At 41.7% G+C, this 27,444-nt stretch overlaps 1 protein-coding gene across 1 annotated transcript; it reads right to left on the bottom strand.

Moving 5' to 3' along the window:
- Positions 1–575: 575 nt before the first annotated feature.
- Positions 576–27,444, bottom strand: hmga2 (high mobility group AT-hook 2). The gene is made up of 5 exons (XM_030789560.1): positions 27,140–27,444; positions 25,258–25,344; positions 19,990–20,040; positions 3,599–3,631; positions 576–678 (listed from the first exon to the last, which is right to left on the bottom strand). The coding sequence occupies exons 1-5, from the start codon at positions 27,242–27,244 to the stop codon at positions 637–639; spliced, it is 318 nt and encodes a 105-aa protein (XP_030645420.1). The 5' UTR covers positions 27,245–27,444; the 3' UTR covers positions 576–636.

The following is a 27,444-nucleotide window of genomic DNA, read 5'->3' as shown; positions in this document are numbered from 1 at the left end:
AAGAGAATGCAACATTCCTCCTCTGTTTTTGGTGGTCTGATACTGAAGTGGAGGGACTGGGAGTGTGTGTGTGTGTGTGTGTGTGTGTGTGTGTGCACGCACATGCGCACGTGTGTGTGTGTGTATGTGTGTCGAGAGAGAGAGAGACAGAGAGAAAAGAGAGAGAAAATGAGAGGTTGTGTCCATTCAAGGTTCTAGCATGGATATTTAGGAACACCCATATGTTCTGATTTTTTGAATGACAAAACCAGACAACCAATGATGCCTGGAAAATCAGTCAACAAGACAGTCTGTGTGTGTGTGTGTGTGTGTGTGTATGTCTGTGATAGGAGTGAGCACAGTAGCACTTGTTGTGCATCTGGACCTATCCCCTTTTGTGTACAGCAGTTAAGAGTGTGTAGGTGGAACAGAAATGCGGCTCTCTTTGTCATCTGCATGATCTGTTGATCAGGTTAATGCTCTGAGGTGTTGTGTGTGTTTCTTGCAAGTAAAATCAAACCAAAAACAAACAAAATGACAAAAAAAGTGAAACAAATTTAAACAAGAGTGGAAAGTAAACAACAAGTGGTCAAGGCAGTCTTTTCCCTTGGAAAGAGCTGACAGCTGAATGAGGTAGAGGTAGAATGCTGTGGTTGCCTAGTCATCTTCTGTTGACTCCTCCGCCTCTTCTTCTTCTTCCTGCAACACAAAAGCAGATCTCTGTCAGTCCCAAACCTCCAAACAGGTATAGGCCAAACAAGCTATATACTGTACAACACTGGCCTGAGACAACACATTTTAGAGGCTGACATGCAACTGTTTAGAATCTAAAATTAGCATGAGTGGTTGTTAAAGTAGTACAGGAGTTTTTGAGAGGGTTTATGTGTGTGTCAAAAAAAAAATGGAGAATGAAACGAATGCATTTGTAATTAAAGAAACAAAAAAACCCACAATGCTCTCAGTGTGAATACACATGATCATCTTTGCTAACTTTTGTATATACATTAACTTAAGAGATGTGTCACACAGTTTTGTTTTGTTTTTTTCAAATATAATATTCAACATCCACTCTGGTGCAGCTGCTGTCTCCTCCAAGATGACCACCACAGAGAAGGAGGGAGAGAGGAGTAATGGGAGGAAAAGAGAATGAAATGGATTTCATTTTCCACATGGCTTCATTTTATTCAGGGAGGCTAAGTGACACAATTTATAACCCTCTTCCTTTCCCAAGCCGTGGCCCATCACCCATTCAGAGGGGTGGTGGGTTGTACTCAGAGTCTGTCTGCCTTCCACAGCCCCACCTCCATTCATTAGTGCTGCAGACACTTCAGCTGCCAAGGGTCGGCTAAACTCTACCATGTGTGACACGGACCAGAGAGAGAGAGAGAGTTTGTGTAGAGGGGAAAAAATGCTCTAACAATATTCTGCTCCCAAACCTCCTACTACCAGAACGCAAAAAGTGTAAAAAAAAAAAAAAAAATCATCATCATCATAGTTACAAACTATTCTGAAAAAAAAACTGTATTCAACAACACTAGAAAAGGAGTAAGATTTTATTTTTGAGAGGCCTGTTGACTTTTTTTTTTAAATCAACAGCTGGCAGACCTGATTCCACAGAAATAAAAGTATGTAAAAAAAAAAAAAAGCACTCTTCCAATAATCACCTTCCTGTTGAGACTTGATGGCTGAATTTAAAAATGTTTTTAAACAAATACCAAATTAATCAGAGAGCACAATCTCCTTTTGCAAACAGCCTGCAGACTGTTCGCTCCTCCATGCCCATGCTCCCTCTACTACACTATGCTACATGACCGGCAAGGAGTGGAGGGTAGATGGTTAAACAACAATGGTAATGAAAAACCTCTGGAGCAGGTCACAGTGAGCAGCTCCCACCTCTTTGCCCAGACTTTGAAGTCCAGAGGAGAAGGCTGGTAGTGGGGGTGAAGCACGGAGCAGTGACTAGAGATGGTGTTAAACCTCATTAAGGTCTTATGTTATATGGAAAAGCCAGGTCAAAGCTTCTGAACTAGGTGTTCTTTTCTTCTTTCAACCTAGTCTCCCCCAGATGTGTATGTGTCCATGTGCATGTGCCTGTAGGTTTGGAAGTGTGTGTGTGTGTGTGTGTGTGTGTGTGCGCATGTTGGGATGAATAAAGGAGCCAATCAAAGTAGGAGTATTCAGTGACATTTTTATGGCTTGGTTTGCCCTCGGCCTCAGTAAGCCCCAAGCAGCTCAAAGCCATCTCGACCCTCAGCGTTCCCACGTAGCAACAAATCAGGCCCCAGTTATGCATTCACACCAAAAACTGGTCCGCACCAGCGGACAGAGGGTGGTATGCAGATCCCTGCTGGAACAGAGGAGAGAGGAGGGGCAAGCGTTTCTATACCTTTAGAGTCGCTTCTTACATACCACACTGTACACTGACTGGTTTTTTTTTTTTCTGTGCTGGTGAGCCCTCTTGTTAAGTATATTTGGCAAACTGGACTACGTTTCATTTGTGAATAACAGATACATTGTGGAGGGAATGGTATCACCTCTGAAATGAATTTAAGGGGTAAACAGAAGTAACACAATATGACTGACACTACTCTAGCCAACTGTAGACTGTGTGTATGTGAAAAGCCCATCATGCCTTCTTGACTTAGCTCAGCATTGACTTGTGCTGAGGTCAAGGTGATGAATACAAATACTGGGTTGGAAAAAAAGATCGGCTTTTATAAAGAATTGAACTTTTAATTCAGCCTTTGACTGACATGCCCTTTTACGTATATGCTTGCCTCAGAGATACACACAGGCAGCACATTTAAAATTAAAGCAGAAGAGGGAATTTTGACCAAAAACAGGGACAACAGTTCTACATACAGTCCTGTATATCTGTGTGTAGGGTGTGTGTAGGGGACAGAGCTGCTGAAGACCAGGATTCCTCACATAGCACAGAGAGATTTACATTATCCCTAATGGCCATCTACACAGCTCCTGCATCAGCTTCAAGTTATGCAGTCTTCTCTCTCCACCAGGGCTTTAGGAACCTTGAAAACAGACGTTTCCCACTGCAGGTGCCCCTCACACACACATTCACTCACACACAATCTTCTGGGCTGTGTTTTTGTTTGTCTGCTCTTGTCTTTTCTCTGCCTCTCTCTCTTTCTCTCACTCACACACACACACACAGAGGGCCTCCCCTCATCACTAATGATCTGTACGCATGAATTCCACATCACCTTGAGGCATGTTTATCAGGTCTCTCTGACACACTGAATGCTCCACTGTGCCTTTTATGACTCCAAGCCCCTTACATGAAACAACCGCACACTCTCTGTCTGTGTGTGTGTGTGTGTGTGTGTGTGAGAGAGAGAGAGAGAGTGAGAGAGAGAGAGAGAGAGAGAGAGAGAGAGAGAGAGAGAAGTACAGAGGAAGACAGAGAACCTTGGCAGTGAAGAGTGTGTAAATATGTTTGTGTGTGTGTGTGTGTGTGTGTGTGTGTGTGTGTGTGTGTGTGTGTGTGTGTGTGTGCGCGCGAGAGAGAGTGAATGAGAGAGAGCAAGACAAGGAGAAAGAGAACCCTGTCAGTGATGAAGGTGTAAAATTATTTGAGGACATGATGCTGTAGCTGACATACCTGAGCAGGCTTTTCCTGGACCACTTGCTGTGGCTGTTAGAAAGAGAAACAGAAACATGTGATCACCTTTGTGACATTCAAAGCACATTACTTTACCCTTTTGTATTAACACTTGTTTTTGGCTATTCTGTACGAAGGGTTAATGAGAGCATTTCTGAATTCTCTGTCCCAACTTGTGAAACCTCAGTCATAACACAGCCCTATTGCCTATACCACCCACTATAATATTTTCACATATCTCACAGTACAACAAATGACCTTCTTTACCACACCAACATGGTCCGAAAAGTGAATCCCATGTTGGGGTGAAAACAGCAGTGCCTTCATAGTGGGAAGAGTGGGCAAGAGGGGCAAACAAAGTGCAGATTGTGTCCTGGCATTACATCACGCTCTCTTAGCACTGCCACCCTGCAGGAAGTGGCTTTAAGACTCTGCCCCGACAGCTGAGAGGTCTTCAGCTCATAGAATGAGATGGGGGGAAGGAGAGAAAACCCAAGAGTCCCCTGTGTTTGGAACCGAAGCCAGCCACTGCTAGCAGAGCGCACACACACACACACACAAAGACAGATACACACACACACACACACACACGCACACACACACACACACGCGCACACACACACACACGCGCACACGCACACACACACACACACACGCACACACACACACACACACAACACACACACATACACACTCCCGCTTCAGATTTTTCGGAACAGCTGGTGTTTTCTGTGCCAGCTCCTGCTGGAATGCTAGTAGGCTGTAACACAGTAAATGTCAACACCGGATGGATCCAGGCAAAGAATGTGAGCAGCGATAAAGGGAAATTGGGAAGATGATGCGCACATTCCAAATGGACTACAGCAACACAAATATACCATGGGAACCACCACAAAATGACAACTTTGAAAAGTGGAATTGGAGCACCTGTCTAATCGCTTGCTTATCGTATTTGTTTACAACACAGCACTGACATCTACCACTGCTGAGCTACAGAGACTGGGAACTAAATGCCTCAAATTACAATACCACTCAGCAAGGATACACATTGGAATAAAACACACAGCTTTGATTTTTACCTAATACAACCTGCAGATGCTAAAAAAAAACAAAACAAAACAAACAAAAACAAACAAAAAAAAACCACCTGTTTTGAAAAGGCATTCATGTTTCTTGCACAAACACAACCCTTTTGTTACTGTAATTGAAACTGCTGATCCATGCAACTTCAGCAGTAATTCAATGGAAAAACAAACTGTCCACTAATTCTTATGCAATAGTGTAAGATGCCAAAGTTTACTGTGCAGAAATCTGAAAGACTCTCTCACCTCTTTATCTTCTGCTTTGACTACATCTGAAAACTGCTCCAACACTAACATTGCACTGAATGCCAAGTCATGCAATTAGCTGCCCTCTCTCTTCATTGTTCCAGTAAACTCTGGATTATATGCTAGGCTAACTGCCTATGAATCATGGTAAATGATCTAATACCTTCAGTGCAGCTTCTCTGACTGGCATGTCTGTCTTGTTGAAATTCCGAAAGCTTCACAAATCTAGCCCAAATCTAGCTCCCAAATATCTAACTCTAATCCACCAACAACTCAGTTCAAATGTAGGCTCAGCCCATGGGCCTTTGCTCCCCTGTGTGTGGACATTGCTGGAAGACCAAAGGTATGTTCCCAGAGAGGTAGGAGAGGAAGGAGCCCCAGGGGCAGCCTCCCCATCCTCACTGAAACCTAATCCTAAATCAGGAATGCGCCCCCTCCCCAATGCAGACACACACACACACACACACACATATCAGCCACCCACCAATCCTCTTCAGATAAACTTCTTTGCTTAATGCAGTACAAATCAATTTTAACCACCATTCTACAAAAGATCTACTTATATCAAATGATGCTACAATGTGAAAGGCTTCTCAAATTTGATGAATGAATGAATGACTTGGTGAAGTCAACTCTGTATTTGTAGTCTGTCATGTTATAACAGGTTTAACCATATTTCTCATACTGGGTAGCATAAAAAAATCAACTACAGATACTATTTTTGATTCAGCTGTGTATATGGTACCAATTTTGTCAAGAGCAAGTTTATCAGCCCAGACTGCTTCCATAATGTGTCAACCTCACCAACAGAAGGCTACCACAGGGCTAACAGTTTGACCTCTTCAAAGTAATACAGGCTCAGAACGAGTTCCTAACAATTGCCTTGACTAATCATTCTAACCAGAACCCATTTTAAGCAATTCTTTATTATTCTCTTGTCAGAAATTCACACTTCCATAGAAAGAGGTATTTTAATGCATTTTAATGGAATAGGTCACACTTAGAGCAAGTGCCAAAGGCAGGAGATACAGGCAAATAACTGTCTGAGTAACATGCTCCTGTTCTTTAATCTTGACAAAGATAATCCTATGATTGGCTTTCTGCCTTTGGGCCTCCTCTCAGAAAACGAGTAGTATTTGAAGATTCAGACCTGGATTGCACTAATATTTGGTGATTGGATAAATGCAGCTGGTTAGGAAAGGGAATTCATGAGATGTAATTAGTGAGCAATGAATACAATTTAAACAGTATAGTGTAGCGGATCATCGAAACATAGGACAACTGTGAAATGATAACCAACTGCTTTGACCTTTTTCAGATCAATCCATGCTACTTCAATAAAAAACAACAACAACAACAAATTGCTATTTAGAATAAACCTAAAGATTAAATCTATTTTATTTGTTTATGTGGATTCATATATCCCAAAATAACATAATATTCATGGTCTGAGCAGTGATATTGTGTGTTGTTATTCAAAATAATTACTCGTTTGACATTGTCATTAAAGCTTTTGAAATCATCTGCTCAGTGAAAGCATATGCACACTGCATGACAAGCACAGCACACATATGCTCTTGCTGTGACCAATCATAAGACAAAGAAATGGGAAATGGCTAAATAGTGTGCAATGTTCTCCTGTACTAAGAATACAAGAGCTGAGGAGGATAAAAAAAAAAATCAAGGTTTCACTACACGTGTACTGTGAACCTAACCATGTACAAAAGAACCACTCTTCGGTTTCAGCACAAACGCATTATACCCCTATTAATTAGACACTGAACTTGTTTTCTTATAAACTTTGAACAAGAACACTGAAATTTTCCTTGAGTACTTTCTCTGTTGAAAGTTGTAATTGCTTGATGTATCCTGCTGTCATCTCAATAATGCTGAAGTGACATGACATTCAGTACACTATTCTTTTCTGTTTCCCCCCCTTAACTTTACAAAATAGGTTCATATGGATGTAGACTGTATAAATTGGTCAAACACACAAAAACATGTCATTTGGTACATTTCCTAGATTCAAATTTGTGTACACCTGAAGCTTGTTAAAAACCAGAATACTAAGCTATTTAAACAGTTAAATTTTAATACCCTCGCCTTTCAGAACGTGACCATTTCATTTGTCTAAAAACTCCTGGTTATTAGGGAATAGAAATTGCTCTCCGAAAGTTAGTACTGGCCATTAAAATTTTATGTCAACCTGAGAACACAACAACTACTCAGATATGACCATCCATCATTCTGTGAAAAAAATGAGTAACCTTTAACTGTTAAATGAGGCAACTGATATTCCTAAGAGTTGCCAGCCTAACTTTAACTTTTCTGTCCATGTCCAGGCCCTGAATCTGCATTTAACACCTTGTATGTTACAGAAGTCTTCAAAGGTCATAAACAATCACCGTTGTCTCATGGATTTCTATTCTTGGTTCTTCTTCATTATGTAGAATTAATACACTGAGTTTATGCCTTTGGGGTTTTCATATATATTTAGACCTGGTTCTAAAAGCAAATTCTTTCTTCACACATCTCAACCAGAAAACAGAACTTTGAAATAAGGAGTCCACCCTAACTCTGGCAATGTGCTCTTTGAATAACCAGGCTGTGGATGTTAAGATATTTTGAGAACACCAAAAATCTTCAGCCAAGAAGGGCCAGGGAGTGTTTCCAAACTGTTAATCTTGCCAACTGGCTTTGATGCTCATGACTCGCCACAACCTGCTACATGGAAATAGACTTTTCACAGCCTACACTTTTATGCATGCCTTTCAACCCTGATTCTGCAGGGATTCTAAAACACACTCCATGCTCAGGGATGATGATATCAGAGAAAGATATCTGTACAGAAAGAAAAAATGGCATCCGCAACTCATTCTGTTCCAAGTCCTACAGATCAGTGACTCCTTGCTCTTTTCCAGACAGTATGCTGGATGACACATGGATCGAATCCGGCCCGTGCCACACTTGTCAACTGTGGCCAACATTCCTCAGGAATACAACTGACTGTGTTCCAGAGATATTCACAAGTCATTTTATGCTATTCAGGCTTCACGTTTTCAAGCTAGTTTACATCTCAAGTCTCAAGTGTTGGAGGGACAAGCGTTAGGTCTCTTCTGGCTACAAGCTTTCTGATGTAGTTTATGATTATCATTTATTTTGTGTTAGAATGTATCTCATGAACTTCTTAAATAAAAAGAGTATTTAATTGAAATTTATGCAATAACAGTATTAGGATGAGTATGAATTCATGACCTAAGATATAAGTCTCAATCTTCTTTGAAACAATAACTAGTAGTAACAACACATTTATGTAGCCCAAATAGACCTTCAGTGGTCTCTTAAGGTTGACAGCTATGGTTGACAGCTATTAGTTTATGAGCTTTTCAGCAGATCAAAGAGAGTGTGAATTATGTGAACCCTTTTATTTACAGGACACAGTCAATACTCTAAGCAGGATCTAGCCAACAATCAGATTGTCATAAACAATTATCCAACAAAACAAATTCCCACAAAAAGATGAGAGGCAAGCCAGCTAACATTAGTTATATCTGGGTGACAGAGATCTACTTTTTTAATGGCTTCTATCCCAGATAGGCCCAGAAAAGTTCAAGGAATAGCCTAAATAAACCTGGGGGTTGTCCAAAGCTAATGATGGTGAAAGGCTACAAATTGTCCATTATTACACTTCTCCAGCTGACAAGAATCAAAGTGAAATACACTGGCCAGCACTAACTGTTGTTCATAACTGATTACTTATTAATGTCGGGATGCGCTTTCATCACTCTCAGAGCAATAAAGCTATATATGCCAATTACTAACAACTGCAATTTTCCAATCACAGAATCAACACAGATTGCCAGCTCTGCCTTGTGGATTGGATAAACATCAAGTGCCACATGACCAAACAGTCTGTTTCCTCATATCCTACCTCCCTGTTTTCTCCAAAACATTTTATTCTGTCAAGGAGGAGAACCAATGAGATAAGCTGCCCCTCTGACAGCCAGTTAAATCTTGTGTCAACCGTCTGGTCCTTTCAAGTTTGCCTAACCCTAACAGCTTCAAGTAATCACCATGTCCCCCCACATGATGAGAGAATCCTGAAACACTTCCAAGCATTAGTTGTGTGGGTGTTAACTTCACAGGTCAGAGAACAGACACAGATCTCTCACCCAAAGTCTGTTCTCACCACTCCAGCTTTGGAATGCTGAATGAAAGGAGAAAGGAGCCCCCATATCCTCATCTCCTGTTTTTTTTTTTTTTGACGGAGCACCCTTATTAATCTTCTCCATCTCAGGAAGATGAAGTTCACACTCCTACTGTTTCTCCAATACTGCTTGGGATGAATCTCCTGCTGAATGCACTTTCCCTGCTCTTTGAAGTGCTAGATCACCATGGAAAGGCCCATGTGCCATGATTCATGCCCCTTGGATTTCAAAGAATTTATGGGTCAATTTTCCTGTAAAAGCATGTTCCCTCCTGCACGTTTTCTCAACCTGCCTTAGAAGGGGAGCAACTTGTCGAAACACCTCTTGAGGCTGCTGCTTTTCGGACTACCTGAGGTTTCCTGTTTCCTGTTCAGGCTGTGCACATTCCTGGTGGATTTTAGACACAATGGAGCCAGGCCTGTAGTTATATGGGACAAGGGTTGCTCCTGGGTGGCTAGTAGATTATGTAATGGGGAATGTCAGTCCCACTGGCACAAGTTCCCAGGGCATCAACCTTGGAGCATGCAGTTGCAAGTCATAGCAACTCAAGAGCAGAGCATGCTGAGGCATGGAAAAATTAAACTACACACTGTGGGAAAACTCACACTCTCTCAACCTGGCACATCCTTCTAGTTCCTCTGTGTGTGCCAGGAATCATTTACTAAAATCATCATTCAGTGGGAAGCCCCCTCAGTCCTGTGATTTTTCATTCTTTTGAAGGAAATGCTCAGACTCTGAGATTCTTTCTAGCTGTCTTCCTTACTGACCTGAGGGCTCTGAACAGCACCTCTTGATGACATACACAACTGTGAGTCCTAGACAACACGGGTTCAGATACTCCCACCTTTATATGTCTCTGTAGCAAACTGCCTAATGCCCAAAGGCATTTTTTGTACATATGCTCATTTTACCTTCCTTTTTTCTGTTTTTTGGAACTGATTTTTATGGCTCTTCTGAGACCTAATTTTGTGGAAGTAATAAGAAAATAAATCTGCTACAGAGGCCAGGGTTGGTTTTGACAGGGTGCGACCTCAATCCTGACCCCAGGAGGATTCGGCACTTGTGTACCGACCCAAGTCTGACAAGACCCCCCTGCCCCCGTGTCATTAAAACTTGACCCTGGAAGCTACTTCCCTACGTGAATGAAGACGCCCACTTCAAAACTTTGGACTTGTCCTGAAGGAAGGGTTCTTAAAAGGAAGTAGAACAAGGAACTATCTTTAAAGTTTCTGATGTTCACAAGTGTAATTGTACGCAACTCATTCTTACCCCCCCCCCCCCCCCCCCCCGCCATTCTTGCCATGAGATGATGAAAATTATTGACATTTTCGAGGCAGACAGCCTTTACCAAAGCAAGTTCAAAGCTGGGCCCAAGACGCATTTATGTGCATTTGTATTTTTACCTGGTTTGAAGAATAGAAAAAAACCTGTAGAATAAGAGAGCACACATTTGCTTTAAACCTGAACGGCAAACATGTGTTTTGCATTTGAGAAAAACCGTACTTGAGCATACTCTCCTTATGGCTGCTGACAAGAATTCCACAAAGACAGGAAAAATAAAAACACTCCTCGAGTCTTTATCCAAGGACTCCCTCACTAAAGGCAGACCCCACAGTTGAGCCACCCAGCAACTGTGCCCCCCAACCCCCATCGCTCCCGTGAATGAAGGCCACATGTTCTATTCAACTGGAGGTGGAAGTGGAGAAAACAAGCCAGACATCTCCAGGGTGCAGGCCACAGCGCTAGCTTTGTGATCTCTCCCTGGAATGCCTCCCTCCGCCAGTTCGGCTGATCCTGAAAAGATTCCACGTCCTAGACCCACCCAGCCGCCCCCCCCCCCCCCCCCCCCCACCTCTCTTAGCCCCCCAATCAACCCCCTCCTCCCTCCCCTACGAAACAGTACTATGAATGGCACCTATCAGAGCTGGGCTAAACCCTGCGATTAGGGGGAATTTGCCGAAGGGCCCTTTGTAGAGGAGAAAAATGTCTGCCACAGCGAGGAATGTGGAAAATTCCAGGCAGGACAAGCAGCCTTTTGTTAGGCGTTTTTTTGGGGGGTGTTCTGGAGGGAAAGAAAGGCGCAGACAAATTGGATCTGCTCCGTTTAGGAGCCTCTGCTGTTTGAAGTGAAATCAGTTCCCAGAGTTTCTCAAAAGAGAGAGGAAGAGAAGAGAGGGGAGGGGAAGAGAGGAGAGGGAAGGGGGAGGTGCAGTGTAATAATTCAGGTTTTAGTTCCCTTCTACCACGTAACTTTCCAGTTTGAATTTTTCTGAGTCTTGAGAGTCTGACAGGGTCTTTATAGGGAATTGTGTCAATAACTCCTTTTGGTTTGGTGATATATGCTCAAAATACATTTACAGTTCCCACTCACTTTGCCAAGGTTCTGTCTCTCTGCCGGTAACCATGAGAACATGTGAGTAATACAAGGTGATGGACTGTAAAGGTACATGTTCTTTTTTTGGGTTTAGACTACAGACGGCTGTTATTCATCGGTTTTGTTTTTTTGTTTGTTTTTTTTTTGTTGTTTTTTTTTTTCCCAGACATGCTGTATTTATAACCTAGCATTTATATGTAACTGATGCAGATAGTTATTTCAAAAGGAGCCCAGTTGAATGAGAAAGAATCCATGTAGCTAGTCGGTTCCCCTTGTAATAAGCAGGGCAATGCAGATGTTATGGATTAACCTGTCTTGCCTAGAACAGCTTACTTCCTGTCTCATAATGGTAGCGGCAGAGGTACTCTAATGGCATAAATATCCATATTTATTTCAGGAATTTGAAAAAGACTGAGCAGCGGAAGAGAAGGGGGAAAAACACATTTTGGCAATCAAATGCTTGAACTATACGTCTGCAGGCTATATATCTTAGTACATCTATGCAAAGGATCATGGACTCCTTTCACACATTCACATTCTCCCACATTTTCTACGAAAATCCCCTCAATGCCCCCCCCCCCCCCCCCAAAAAAGGGGTACAATCTGCCAAGCACATTGGCAGAGATAACACTACCCAGTGGCCAATAATCTCTCTTTAAACTTTCTTTCCTCTTTTTCCTTCACATTGTTGGTAAATCAAAGTCCCTCTTGACATTTTTGTTATTTGTAGAGGCCCTTGCTTTGTGTTCCTCACTGGTGTATGCTCTAGCCTCACTAACAGAAATGTAATGAATGTGAACTTGATCTTTCCACACATTACTCACGGTAGTTAACTGTGGCAAATTGACAACCCTCATGTGAGTGTGTCTCTGTGTCCATGTGGGACTTAGGAGAGGAGTCACAGTTTCAGTGTCTTCTGCAGGAAAGTGTGAAATTGAACACAAGCCTCAAACATGTTTCCACACATCTGCCTTGACCCTATCTTACTCCAAAGGTATTTTTCAAAGATGTTCAGAGAGTAATATGAAACCATCAAACAAAGTCAGCTAAATTACACAACATAACTCAGAACTTTAAGTAATAAGTGAAAGACTTAATATATACCCAAGGCTGAAATTTAAGAATTTTTGGCACTGCCCCATCAGACTAATAACCTAAAATGTTAACTAAGCTGACTGAAATGAGACTATCCTGGCATTTTTCATGCTATTAAAAAATATGCATCATAATTCTGTATGTCTTACTGTCCAGCATTAGCTTGATATTTTGTTTCATTGCACACAAGCTACAAAAATAAAAGCCAAATCCCTTTTTTCAGATAAAGTCAGTCACACAGGCATGGCAATGCGCCCTGCTCTATTTAATTCAACTACTGAAAAAAATGATTAAGTCATACCTGAATTCAGCTAGCCCTCGCCACCACTGGCGAGTAGGCAAGTAAGTTTTCCATTCTTGCGTATACATATTTGAAAGGATGCTCTTTTTTTTTCTTTTTTTTTTTTAGCTTTTTCAACTACTTAAATCAAAGTCAGTCTAATGAATTTTGCAGCGAAATATCCTAAAATATCTCTTCTCTTAAAGTGAATGAGGGAAACACAATCCTGGGTGGGTGAGCCTTGTCTCACCCAGAGCAGGAAATAGAGCCCAAGCATGGGGGCCCAACCAGGATAAAGGCCTTGGCTTATATGGAGCCCTGACCATCAATAACATGTGTCACATACCTTTCTCCACTCTTACAAACACACACTCACCCTCTCCCTCTTCCATCTTCCCTCTTTCCCTCTCTCTTTGAATCTTTCCCTCTCTCACGTCAACACATTCAGCAGAAGCCAGCTTGATTAGTTAAGTGTTTTTGTGTGGCTTGAGAATTATAAAATTGTTGTTAATTTAACTCAGTTACTCTGTTTATGGTATCAGTGTGGTGTCACAGGTTGCTTATATTTCTGCACTCCATGGGCTAATCCTACCATTATTATATCTTCTGTTATTAGGATTATTTCCGCTTGTAACAAGTAACACTATAGAGGCAATGGTTTTCTGGCAATTTATCTCAACTTATTTTACACACACCCCTGTTGTTCAAGACCCTTCTGCTTTTTAGGGAGAGCTGGAACAACAAATAGGAGTCCTTGTTAAGGAAGACTATGTTTTGTTTCTCTCTCTCCCTCTCTCCTTCTTTTTCTCTTTTGCGGCTCCAAACTCCAATGCGTTTTACTTCCTCATCTCCGGAGCACCTAGCGAGAGTGCTGTTTTAGTTGCTGGCTCAGAGCAAAATGATTAAAGCGCTTCCAGAGGCTGGCTCAGGAAAGGGGTGGGGGGGGTGGGGGGACAAGTTAAGGGGGGGCTCATGAGGGATGGGGGGCACAGAGGTCATTGGTGGAAATCCGTTGAGGTGGTCCCAGCAAACTCCTGGTGTGTGTGGAGTCCCTGCCTGGATGCACAACTCTGTTGGCAGGAATTCAGCCTCTCAGGCCAGCGCCGAAAAGAGAGCGGGAGAGGTGGAAAGAGAAAGATGGGAGGAGAGAAAGACAGATAGTGTGTGTATGTGTGTGCGTGTGTGTCTGCGTGTGTGTGTGTGTGTGTGTGTGTGTGTGTGTGAGAGAGAGAGAGAGAAAGAGATGGGGGAGGGGACAGAGCTGAGTATGTGAAGAATGAGACAGAGTTGTCCAGTTTCCCTCACAGCCAAGCGGGTAAGGGACAGGACTCTGTTCCAAGCCACAGTGTAAACCCAGCTTCTGCTGGTGCATACCTGAGGTTCTCGACAGCCAAAGCCAGGCTTGCCCAATGCTGCCATAATAGCTAATAAAACTTTTTCAGCTCTCAATTAACTCCTCCAAAATTCTACTTATTAAAAAAAGTTTTGCCAAAGAAGCTATCTATTTATTGCTTGAAGTACAAACCATAAGAAAAGCTTAACTGGAGAAAATATTTCCTGATTTAAAAAAGGAAACCATCCCATAACATTTGAAACCAACTATTATTACAGAATTGAACAGAGATTTTCCCTAATTATTCTGTTAGCGCAGGACAAATAATTTTTTTGTAAACTTATTTTATTTTATTTTTTTTGTAAATTCATTTTCATGGTTTGCTGAATAAAGCAGGTCCTTTAAAATGTGTTTGAAATGTTAAAAACCTGTGCATTCATCAAAGCATAGAAAATAAAGTAAGAAGTATTATAATGTGTTACTTGCCATTGGAGAAATATTTCTGAGTACTTGCACTGTATTTGTTAAGAAGCAGTATATAATGAACTTCTATTCTAAAACATCTTACCCAATGAGAGACAGTGTGAAAGACGTCTCAGGTGTGACTCAGTGTAACGGCGCAGCCTTCTGTTTGCACATTTATGTTTGTTTTTGTTTGTAAATGAGGCTGATATTAACCTACTGTTTCCATCCCACTGAGCATAATACAACAGTAAACATGACAAGAGGCAGAGAGCTCCATCCAAGTGCCAAGACACTGATGCATGCTCTGACTCCCAGACCAGGCAAGGAGCTCTGTCAACACTTGGATCTGCTGCCCAGAAAGCCTAGGAGGCCAAGTTCAATATTTTGCCTGTGAAGCACGCTGAGGCTGTAAAAAGGTTTTGATGTTTGACAGCAAATTCCCATCACAACATTCTCCTCTAGCCGTACACTTACACACTTTACAACTACAACAACAACAAAAAAAAAGTTCTTTTCACACTTTAACATTGGCTAAGGGTTTTCTGAGCCTCCACATTACATTTCTCAACTGCTGGATAATTCCCAATCACATGGCTCATCCCTCTGTCTCTCTAACCACCCCCCCACCCCAACCCCACCCCACCCTCATGGCCACTCTCCCTCCACTTCCCCACACTCCGATTCCACTCCTCATCACCTGCCAACAGTGTTTGTCCCCCAGCCAAGAGCACCAAAGCCTTATGTGAAATGAGAGTACTTCCTCTTACCCCTCCCCATCTCAACCCCCTCCCCCTCTCCACCCATGTCTTTCTGCTCATTCATTTACTCATTCTCTCACCTCCCTCAGACATCTTAGGTAGAGTTAGCATCACAAACATTATGTCCACAGTGGTCACAGTCTTTATTAAGGATTTTTTTTATTGTATTGCTGGAATGGATTCCTTTTAAGGTATCCAAGTGATGAGCAGAAGGTTAGGGCCCTGTTGATGATGTCATGTGGATGTGGGTTAATTGTCTAAGCAGACAGCTTCCACTGGTGGAGCACAGCACAGTCTCAAGGGCAGATGAGCGGCTTTGGTCAGTTGAGTGTAAACGCAGAACTAACTGAGAGATTGAACAAACCATCTAGGATGAGAAGGAGGACCATGAATCGAGAATTTGTCCTTAGTCCCATATCAAAGGCATTCTTGGCACAACGGGACAATCATGTCACTCGGTTCTCACTAGGCACTCATCTGTGTTTTTCTGTTGTTTTGAATGTGTTGTGGCATCTCTTGCAGTCAACCTCTATGGGAAGACACCATGGGAAAATCAATCTATTGTCTTTGCCCAAGCCACCATTTATTACCGTGGCAACTAGCAGGCGGGGCTGAGGATCCAAATGCAAAGAAAGCTCAGACTTGACTGTAATGGGTAATGGAAGGGGGGTACACAGGAAAAATAGAGGTTCTCTCCTCTCTGTGGTCTTACTTGCTAGTAGAGGAACCAAACACATAAAACTCAATGGACACCAGCCAGTTGGCAGCCTAAAAGGGAAACTGCTGTGCACAACAGATTAATGCTTGCTGTTTGCGGGCCAGAGATCCCCCATCAGCCCTCCCACAGATAGTGCAAAGCTCGTCCACTTGGCACGGCCTGTGTGCCCTGTCCATCTCAGCACCTGTGCAGGCAGAGAGCTGAGAAGGAGAGCTGGCAGTGCATTAGGTCTGGATAATTTTACCCACACAGTCAGCGCTAACTGTGTGGTCAGCAGCAAAGAACTGAAGCACACAAGACATGAACAGAAAAACCAAAGCTCTGTCACTCCTACACCTCCTTTTTCAGTCCTGAGTGGTCAAAAACATCTTGTATTTTACGCTCATGATAATGAGGTAGATATCGGCTCACATTTCACTTGCCATCTTCTGACCATGTGCATAGGCAGTGAACACTGGTCATACTGCTTTCTTAGTCTTAATTCCTTCCAAAGAAATCATCTGAGGTTACAGATCACACTGAACTGCTTGCAATTGCTGTTGAGGAGTGAAACCGTGACTGTCTCTCTCTCAATCAACCTTTAAAAGTCTGTAACAAATAGACGTCACTTTTTATTACAATGCTTTTACGGGAAAGAAATGTCAGGTCACGGACGATCAATATGCCATCTATGAGCATTAATTCCAGAACACTGTGAAAAATAAAAGTACACATCTTCACAGCAGTGCGATAGTCCACTTAAGACCAGTTTTAATTGACTTCCTTTCTCACTGGTGACTTCTGCGCCTGAAAGCATGAAACTACTCTGCCTTCACAAATACCGTTCCTGCACTGACCTTTAGCATAGTGAGCACATGTCAGTGCTGAACACTGGTTTGAAGGAAACCCAATCACATGTCTTGTACAGAGACCTAATCAAAGTTCAGCATACAACAACAAAGCAAAGAGTCAGACAATTCACTTGACCACCGAGTACAAATGCATGCGGTCACTCTGGAGATTTTTGCTGTGGGCAGCTCAATCTTCTGGCGAGTATCCACAGACCCACACTCTCAGAGATCCCACTGAGGCATATATGGTTAAACACTTCTTTCTTTCCCTCCCGGTGGCCGGAGCCACCTTCCTCTATTAACCATTTGGGGAGGGTTAGGGAATAGGATTGGTGGGGAGGTAGGTATAGGAAAACATTCCAGCAGCCCCTTGTAGCCAAAAAGGATATGCTATAATTAGTTCCAGGAGGGCAAGCAGTAGCTGAATGAAGAAAGCTGACTTGTTTATCCAAGAACGGACCGGCGAGGCTCCTGACAAGTCCACCCTGTATGTACGGAGGCGGCCTTGTGGCTTGGGAGGGAGGGCAATGCCAATTCATCTGTGACACACTAAAGCTACCAAATAGATCATAACCCAGGCTTTCAAAGTCACACAAAGTGGCCCATACATGAAGGACGGCTGCAGAAAGACATGCCCGCTCAGTCCATTCATAAAAAAAAAGAGGGGGGAAAAAAAAGCACATAGTTGGTGCTCTAACTCTGACTTTGCGTGGTTAGTAAATTGGCAGTTCCTAGAATTCGTCATGTCTCTTGGATAAATGACATACATCTGTAGTCACAACCCGTGGTTTTTCATAGGCCTTCTAAAGAGGACGTCCTCGTGACCTAATCAGAGGGGGTTTTATATTCTTTCTGTCTGACTCACTCTCATTCATGTTTTTGGGATTTCAGTCATCAGTAACTCACTTCACAGGATATCTGTCTGAGTCACTCTGCACTGATGTTTTTAGTAGCATGGCCTTCCACATGTGCCATGCTTAGGTCGGAGAGAGAATCAGTGTTACTGCCTACAGCCATGCAGCCATAATATGCCACAAACACCCAAGCTATGATGATGATGAATGGTTATCTCCAGTCCACATTACATGGTTTACTGGAAGTGCAAGAGCAGAGTCATACTATCTAAGTAGTAAAAAATCAATAACAAAAATTAAAAAATTTAAATGTGTTGTTTACATGGTAGCAGTTTCATCAGCGATAAAGAGTCGACTCATCAGAATTCTTAATCATTTCATTTCCCTATTGCAAAGTCATGAATTTTTCCATGGGAAAAAAACTCACTTGCTGACAGACTTTTGCCCTCCTGAACTCCAGTTAACCTTTGTATTGTGGTGTTACAGTTTGGGAATGAATTTAAAGCAACAATCAACAGAAGCTCTTGAATAGTTTTCAAAAGAAACTCAATCTCCCTTTGTGGTTTTTTGGTGAATAGGACAAACACTTTTTTTTCACTCTTCACACTACACAGTTTCATAGGCTCTGTGAGAAAACAATCAGCTGATGGTGCAACTCAGTAAGGCCATACACACTGACCGGTGACACCATCGTGTGGGCGTATAGAGTGTGTGTGGGCGTCGGAGTGCGTGGGCGTGTGTACCTATAGCACACAGACATCATCAAAGTACTGCCAAGAGGCCGTGGGCACCAGTACAAAGGAAATGTATTGCAATAAACATGAACTTCTTTATCAGTGAAGTCCAAAGGGTTCAACAGCTGCCTGGAGCAGAGGATTGAGACACTGGTTCCCATACTGCTCTGGCAGACCAACTATTTAGCAATGACACTGAGGCAAACGACTCAGGTCCATTCATTATTTTCCTCGGGTGGTGGACTGTTCACCTCCACACTTGAACAGACAAAGGATATCTTTCAAAATTGATAAAAATGCTAATTATTATACAGTAACATGCAGAGCTATGGAGAGTCATGTGAACCTTAAAAGGGAACGCTGAGAAACCAGAAATAGTACTTGGAATCATTGAGATGTTCCTCTGAAACACTGGTTTACTCACTTCTATCTGAGATAGATCAAATCAGCTCCAAGCCCCTGGACCATATCCCTCTGCAGCATGAAGCACACTTAAATGTGTCACGTTTTCATTTACTTTTAAAATTCAGTGTGTTGGTCTCTGATCACATATCTCTGATCCATACATCAGAGCTGTTGTGCATCCTTGTTTGTGTGTAAATTAAAGTTACCCCAGGGGAGACACATTTGGACTTGTCACTCCTCTAACTTTTACAAGTCCATGAACAGAGGCTTTGCCTTCACATGCCAGAGAGGGTTCATATTCCCAGTCTCCTTCCTCAGTCTTCCTGGTGGCACTTTTAACTGGCTTTGGCTTCCCTCCAGGGCCATCAATCATGCATGTCACCTATGAGCTGATAAACCGAGAGAGCTTCAAGCTGTCTGAGGAATTATTGAAGTATTCCTGTGGCCAGTGTGAAGCATAAACATTTTCTTTAACTGATAACACAAACATTTGCACAATCTCCTTATGCACACACCAAAAAAACCAACCAACAGCAAAGCTTGGATGGAGGAAGCCTGCATGCAGTCAAACCACAAAATTGTAACACGAGAGCAGGAGACTCTGAATAAGAGGAGATATTGCCCATACTGTACACAAAATCTTACTACAATCCAATTATGTACTTGTAACATATACTTAAACATGTCACAGTCCTTCCGGGCTTTAGTTTGCATGTCACATTACAGGAATATCTAGAACAAACATTAGTTGTCATCTTTTAGAAAATGTGGCATTGCTAACCATCCACAGCATGGTCAACTAACATTATTAATAAAATAGCACACCCTTTCATGTGGGAAGATGAATTTTGGTTTTTGTTGGGTTTTTTTGTATTTGCTCGAGTGAGTGAGTGAGTGAGTGAGTGAGTGAGTGAGTGAGTGAGTGAGTGAGGCACAGAAAAACGGAATAGAGTTCACATCTGTAAAGCTTGGTGTGCACAGTAATACTTTAAGGACTGAAAGATCTCACCCATTTCCTGGGTCTTCCTCTTGGTCTCTTCTCTCCAGTGGCCTCAGCTTTCTGTAAAAGTCAGTTAGGCTGGGTCAATGTCAGACATTTTTGGACAAATCCAATTTGTCATAAGATTGTTCTTAACACAAAGACATTATCCAGTATGGACAGAAAGGTGAATAGAAAGGCTCTGTGTATGTCTGCACTAGTTGGTGGTGTAAGGTATATCCAGGTATCTGACATAGGGCTGTCTATGTTCTCCAGAGAATATGGAGACTTTCCCTAGTCTGTGAAGAGTAATATTTCACTCAGGGAATTTTATTCTATTCAAGTGTAAATGAGTAGACCATTATCAGTGTGCTCTCAGTGCAGATAAGACTGTAATGGACAGTTATGGGGTTTCTTTCACACTATGTCGGACTCGGTAATGGGGTGCACCCATATAGAGTATCTAAGTGATACCACATCACAAACTTTCTTTCATCAATTTAAACTGATATGAACCTGTAAACTGATACATCAAGGGGGTGAAATGAGGGCATTTCCTTTAAAAACAATAAGTATGAGCAGGTCATCACTCTTCAGTTTTGTTTTGTTTTGTTTCGTTTTGTTTTTTTACATTTTAAAGCTTTTCACATTGCTGATCTTAAGTAGACTTTCTGAAGTAGTGACTGCGTGTTGCCGTGTGTGTTGCCTCAAAATGTGGAAGCGTATTTCAGAGGGAGTTAAGCGCGTTGTGTCCGATCCTTAGCGAAACTTCAACGTCAGAAGAACACATCGCAATGCTTCACAAATTTCTAATGGTCGGGCCAATGTATTTGTGCAACCCTACTAAGAATTCAATGAGTACCCTACATCTGCCTTACCTGTATTTTACAGACAAAGTGAATTATAGCAAATTCTTAAAACATACTCAAAATTTTGAACACCACACCACTTTCCAAACATTACTCCCTTTAACTGATATCAGAATGGAAACATTAAGACCTGTCGGACGGGGGATCCTGTTTGATGTGCTGATTAGCACAGCTTCACAGCCTTGAGGTGGCCTAGCACTATCATCGAAGACAATTACCAAGACAAGATGACTAAATAATTCATTGTATATAAAGTGCTCTTCTGGTTGCAGACTCTTGTCAGGCATGAACCCAAATGAAACTCTATCCAAATCAAACCTCTATGAATGTTGCAAATTACCTGAGAAAGGCACCAATGGCAGTCAGTTCAACCCAGTGCTGTCGTGTATATTTACAGCCACTTGACTGGCTGCTTCTCACTGAATCCAAACTTTATTCTAATTGTGTTGCAAGTTTATGCTGTAACTTGTTGATTCAATTTGTCATCATCGTCCTCTTTCCGTATGACATTTATTTATATCCTTTGTGTCAAACAAAGCACATAAAAGAAACCACTTCAATGTTAAAGAATGTTTAGAAATCATACAGTTAGTTTGAAGGAGAGAATTAAATACTCTGACATCACCAGTGGAAGACCCGCAGAGGCATTTTACTGGGTGTCTCCAATTTGTGCATTCTACCTATATTCCTATGGTGTGCACATGGACAGACATATGGCACAACCTGTGCCAGAGTATCTCTCTCTCTCTCTCTCTCTCTCTCTCACACACACACACACACACACACTTACTCTCGTTCTCTGTAAAAATCTCTCCAGAGAGAAAGAGATATGAAGGTGAGAGAGATTTCATCCGATGTCATCTGTAAAGTGTAGATCTGTCTTTGGCTCTGCTTGTCTGTCCTAACACAGTGTGCATACATTGTCAGGGTTCATGTTACAGCTCCTCCAACAAGCCAAGTTTGTTTTAAATACTCCTAAGAAACTTCATGCAGCCGTGGGCAGAGTTTGTGTGAATAGGGGAAACATAAGCCTGTATGTGAGGGAATGCATAAGAGAGCAGTGAGACAAGAGAAGGGATCTTAGGTCTCAAACCTGACTCATCCTTAGGTCAGACTACAGCAGTAGCCAATCAAATCTGGTCATTACTCCACACATGACTGCTTCACTTACTCATACTGCATTCACAGCATGGGTATTCAGCACCAGGTCAATAATTGATATTTAGTTATTTGTATGTGTAGGTGACTCTTAAGAGTGGGTTTTGAAAAATCATCATCAAAAATTCATACCAATCCCCACGCTGCAACCCTGTCCACAACATAAATGGTATCTTATACCACCATTTTTATCAAAATCCTTTTAAGATCCACCAAACTTTTGGGTGCTCTCTGGCTAATCTGTGTACCCTAACCTTGCTCTCAGTTTGGGATGCTGCATTTTTAATTTGGAGCATTAATGGTCTGTAAGCCAACACCCTGTTAAATTAATCATAGCTGCGTTTGCATGTCTCAAACAGCCTAGTGCCATACTCTCATGTCTACAATGGACAAGCCTGGAGTGAGTATCTAGACGCTTTTACTCTACCCCAGTGACATGAGGACATGGTGGCCCGACCACAGTGTGAGGCAGAGGACAAGGCCATAGCTCACTGGGAAGGGGCAAGGCTCACACTGCCAGGCCTAGCTTTGAGGATAGAAGGGTTTAAAATTAGCTGCCAAGCCTATTGTATCAAGTTCCAACAAAGACTGCTCCATGGAAAATATTCCAGTTGGTCATCGGGGAAAATGTATTAAGCAGATGATCAGAGTAAGCACTGACTGTAGTCGGTCGTTAAGACTGTGTTAATTGCTGTCTAGGTCATCCTCCCTATTTTTGCTTTTTCTAGACACTTTTTATACTCCAAAGCGATGAGGTATTGTTAGACTTAGACTCATTTCTCTTTCTCGTTTTGACTTTACACATTTGTATCACGATAAATAGAAATCGTCTCAATGTGATAAGTAATATCTCAGTTGTAAAATATACAGTATTTAGCTTGGTCCCCTTAAATGTATGAACAACACTGGCATCTAAATTTCAGTGCTCCATGCCAGAGACTTTATGACACAGAGCGTTTTCAGTTTCATCTACAACATGCCCTATTCAGCCAAGCCATTCATTTAGATGTTATTGCCCATATTTTGGATTTAAATAAAGTTGTATCCAGTTTAAAACTTCCATTTAGTGATGACCCGTTGGACATTGAGAGCTATTTGGTAAATCCCACAACTGTATTTCATTTTGGATTCAAAATTTGATTTGATTTAATTTGATCTGATTTTATTGATTGATTGATTGGTTGACTGATTGATTGATTGATTGATTGATTGATTGATTGATTGATTGATTGATTGATTGAATGACTGATCTGTCGATAAGTTGATTGGTTGGTTGGTTGGTTGATTGATTGATTGATTGATTGATTGATTGATTGATTGATTGATTGATTGATTGGGCCATATACCATAAGTCTGCTCAAACAATATCCTTTAATGTATGAAAGAAAATACAGCTAGGCTGTACATGTCGCTGTACATGTTTGCATGTTGATACTCAGAATTACGACTGAAGAGCAATGCTTTTTACCAACAAATGACACTTTCAATCATCATGCAGGAGAGTAATAGATGTTGACAATGACTGATTCAGGGTAAGGGAGCAAATCTTGTGAAAAGTGCTCCTTTCGAGGCGCCTCAGCAATTTCAGCCCCTTTCATCTTCACAGATTTATATCTGCACTGTTTATCATAACAATGCCAAACGAGATGAAACAGGATTAGAGCAGCAATGGAGGGGTTTGGTTTTCTAAGCAACTCCCTGGTTGTCTACAGTGGTACCTTCACACAGAAGGGTTCCCACTCTACTGTCATCCAGTCATTATCACAGCCCAACCTGCCAAATAAATGAAGACATCCAAACCCTCCCCGGTGGTTTTGAGGGTAAAATCACACACTAATACTTTAAACCAAAGATTACAGTGGATGACAGGGGAACTTCCCACACATACAGCAGGAGTCCAATTTTCTTAAGAGAGTTTATGAAAGCTAATGCTGGCCTCATTAGTACACTTTCTTTTGGATAACAGAACTATTACCAGTGGCCCTTGTAAATCGTAAATTTAGACAAACAGTTCTAGCATCCCTACTTCTATTTGTTATAAGGGTGTTTAGAACTTTTAGACAGACATTAGACCACAAACGTTTTCATTTTAAGACACATAGCTGCAATATGTGTGTAGTTCTACATATCTGCCTTCTCACATCAATGAAAGTTCAATGAATCCACATTCGTTTGAGTTAGTTTGAGTGAAAGGAGATTGCAGGTGTGTGTGTGTGTGTGTGTGTGTGTGTGTGTGTTCATCATATGAGGGTAACAGTCTGCACCTCTAGCCTAGGCTGAGTGTTTACAGCAGTGCTGAAACATGCAACTCTCAGTTGACGGTGGTTTGATCATTCACAAGCACAGCACTGACACATTGTAATTAAGATATCAGGCAACCAGTCCCACACGCACACACAAATACATGCATAAATACACTCTGCTTGTTGACATTCTTCACATACCTCCAAACTAACATCATAGCCTCGCCTGATAAAAGTAAAAATAATCTGCTCCTCAAATAAAAACGTAAACACATTGTCTTAAATAAAGATATGAATGAATTCTGTTGAATACCGACAGAAACATATTCTGTTGATTTTCACGAAATACATAGTCTTGATTTAATGGCTGATTAATAGTTTACTCATGACTAATAAATATGTACTTAATTATAGCCGTCCATTTTCTACAAACAATTTAGATTCAGAATTACGGGATTTGACCAAGACTTTATTGATTTTTGTTATTGACTTTTAACTGACAAGTTTATGATGTATCAAAAAAATGATTCGCTTACTAGGACCTTGTTGGACCCACTACATAGACACCTAAAAGGAAGTATGACTTTATTTTATACATAATACATAGATTTGTATGTAGTGACAATGCATGGGAGGTGTGGGAATTACTCCCAATTACACACAGTGGGAAAAGCTGTGAGTGTGGGCTTTGGTGGAACAACAATGACCAGTGTTGCAGTGATTATAGTGTTTACTTAGCTGTGTCACGTGTCAAAAATGCTGTTTTTAAACTATACAACTAATATCCGATTTTAACACTGTAATGCCATGTATGGGCGCAAACTGTATTTTATGTTTCTAGTGTCTCAATGAAAGACCTTAAAGGGAACATCCAGTTAATGTGTGTGTGTGTGTGTGTGTGTGTGTGTGTGTACGTGTGTGTGTGTATGTGTGTGTGTGTGTGTGTGTGTGTGCGTGCGTGAATGAACGAATGCTCTGCAGTGCAACAGAAGTGGACAGGAGGTTTGTGGCCATCGTCTGGGTCTCACCTTCTGTGCTGCCTTGGAGGGGCCCTTGTTCTTGCTTCCTTTCGGGCGTCCCCTCGGTCGTTTGGGGACAGGCTCACCCGTGGGTTCCTAGTGGGGAGAGGAGGTGAACGCAGGCCATGAGGACAGGAAACAAAGCCTCTGCCCAACACTCCTCCTTTTCACACCCCCACCCCCCCACCCCCCCAAACACAGAAAACACTCAGCCCCTCTCAGCAATGCACTCAATTTTCTGGTCCTCTCTCATTTACTTTCTGAGTCAAAACCAAAGAGGGACGAAGCATGTGTGTGTGTGTCTGTTGGTATTTGTGTGTGTGTGTGTATATGTGTTTGTGTGTGTGTGAGGGTAAAGATGAAACAACTCAGTGTAGACTACAAATGGGTCCCTTCCACTACGACTAACGCATGAGAGCAAAACTGCAGTCAGATTATGAAAACTGCAATACTGCTAAAAACTGCCCACATCATGTTAAAATGACAATCAGTTTAATATCTATAAATATAATATGTAATAGATGGTTTATTATAATCACGCAAACGCTATAGTTCGCCAGTTCAGTAACTATTTTAACGTATCTGTTACTAAGCCACTGCTGGAATTAAAACTCTCTGTAACCTTAACTAATAATGTACAGCTAATTAGTAAAAAAAAAATAAGACATAAATTCTGAATTTTTGCCGCTTGTTTGTACCAGAAATACTAAAGAAATTATCACATGATTTTCGTCCAGTTGTTGAAACCAAAGCAACGTCCTCTAAATTTTAAAAATAACTGGATAATTTGCAAATCGTCGTTGGGAGAGTTTGTGTATTTATTCATTACATTTTCACGCTGATGTAATTTGGTTGTGTGAAACTGATTACTGATATATTTGTTACACAAATAAGTACAAATATAGTGGCTCAAATTTTGAACTCCTGTTGCCCTTCGTGTGACAGCGATATTTGTGTAATGGGCACATTAGAGGTGGAGGAATGATTCATAGCTGACAGTGAATCATACTCTTTAAACCATAAACATATCCATAACAAATACTCTCACGCTTGTAGGATGTGGCTATGACTAAATGAAGCTCTCTGGTCTTTCAAAGCCTTGTAGTAGTGCACGCGCGTCTTCGACCTGGAGAAATATACTACTTGGAAAACAATCAACATGTACTTCTCTAACACAGAGCTGGCCATTAGAACAGGTTCAGTTACAAGCTATCATGTATGCTGTGTAGAACTTAAAGCAAGCAACATTTTTTGCTCTTTATCCTTTATCTGAACAACAGAGGTCGTGACTTGGTCATGTCAAAAGCACCCCGCTGTTAAATGGCAAGTTACAACCTTAGTTTAGGAAACAGTGGGAAGAAATTTGAAGTACACAGCGATTTAGTACACAGCGTCGAAGCGTACAGTTTCATGTATGGAATTCCTGGGAAAGCGTAGTGGAGAAAAACACACGTCAATCTCGGTAATGCATTATTTAAAGACTTCTCGTAAATTTACCACACATCGACCAGGGCTGTATTCGAATGTAGTTAGGAGGTAACTGGTGAAGATTAATAAGTTTAGAACACCTAAAACTTGTCACTAACTGTTAACACAGTATATCCCTCTCTATGGCGAAGTTCGATAGGACCTCGCAACGTATAGCCTACATTTTATGCGCAAGCTCTCTTGCTCAAAACAGGCACTGTACTTCTTAAACCTCTGACAAACATGCAAACTTTAATTTGAAGCTTTCTTGAATTGGTTATATTGTCTTAAATAATGTTGTTTCTTTTACTAATGCGTGTGTAGTGTTGCACTCGCTCCAAGCTACTCCCAAAACGCAATTGGAGACACCTCATGACAATTGCATATGTAGTTGCATCGAGTACAGAACAAAAATTAAACTAACTTGCTGTGGCTTCCTCGGTCTGCCCGGTCCTCTCCTCGGCTGTGCTGGTGGGGGCTGCTCCTGGGATCCTGAAGCTTCGCCGGCTTCCTCGCCGCGTGCACTCATTGTGACTTGTACCAAATTGTAATCTCCTGCACCTTCTATTCTGAAACACGGTCTGAATCTCGCTCACCGGACGTCCTGCAGCGGAACACGAGAGGGGTATCCACTGTAGTGAGGTCGGAATCAGCAGATTTATATTAAATGTGAGAAGCTGTGTGTATTTAGGTATGGTGGGATGCAAACTTTTTTAAGGTAAGAAAACT

The sequence above is a fragment of the Chanos chanos genome, chromosome 1 (genome assembly GCF_902362185.1).
Source record: "Chanos chanos chromosome 1, fChaCha1.1, whole genome shotgun sequence".
In the NCBI taxonomy this organism is placed as follows: domain Eukaryota; kingdom Metazoa; phylum Chordata; class Actinopteri; order Gonorynchiformes; family Chanidae; genus Chanos; species Chanos chanos.
The sequence above is the reverse complement of the archived record's forward strand: the minus strand, read 5'-3'. Positions and strand labels throughout refer to the sequence as shown.

What these genes read in the sequence shown, in the direction of transcription:
- hmga2 (XM_030789560.1), bottom strand. Translation starts at nt 27,244, where the DNA reads ATGAGTGCACGCGGCGAGGAAGCCGGCGAAGCTTCAGGATCCCAGGAG. An exon ending in GAGGAAGACCCAGGAAATGG is followed by an intron (nt 3,632 to 19,989) that starts GTGAGATCTTTC and finishes TCTTTCTAACAG; the next exon opens with CCACAGCAAGTGGTCCAGGA. An exon ending in TCCAGGAAAAGCCTGCTCAG is followed by an intron (nt 679 to 3,598) that starts GTATGTCAGCTA and finishes TTTGTGTTGCAG; the next exon opens with GAAGAAGAAGAAGAGGCGGA.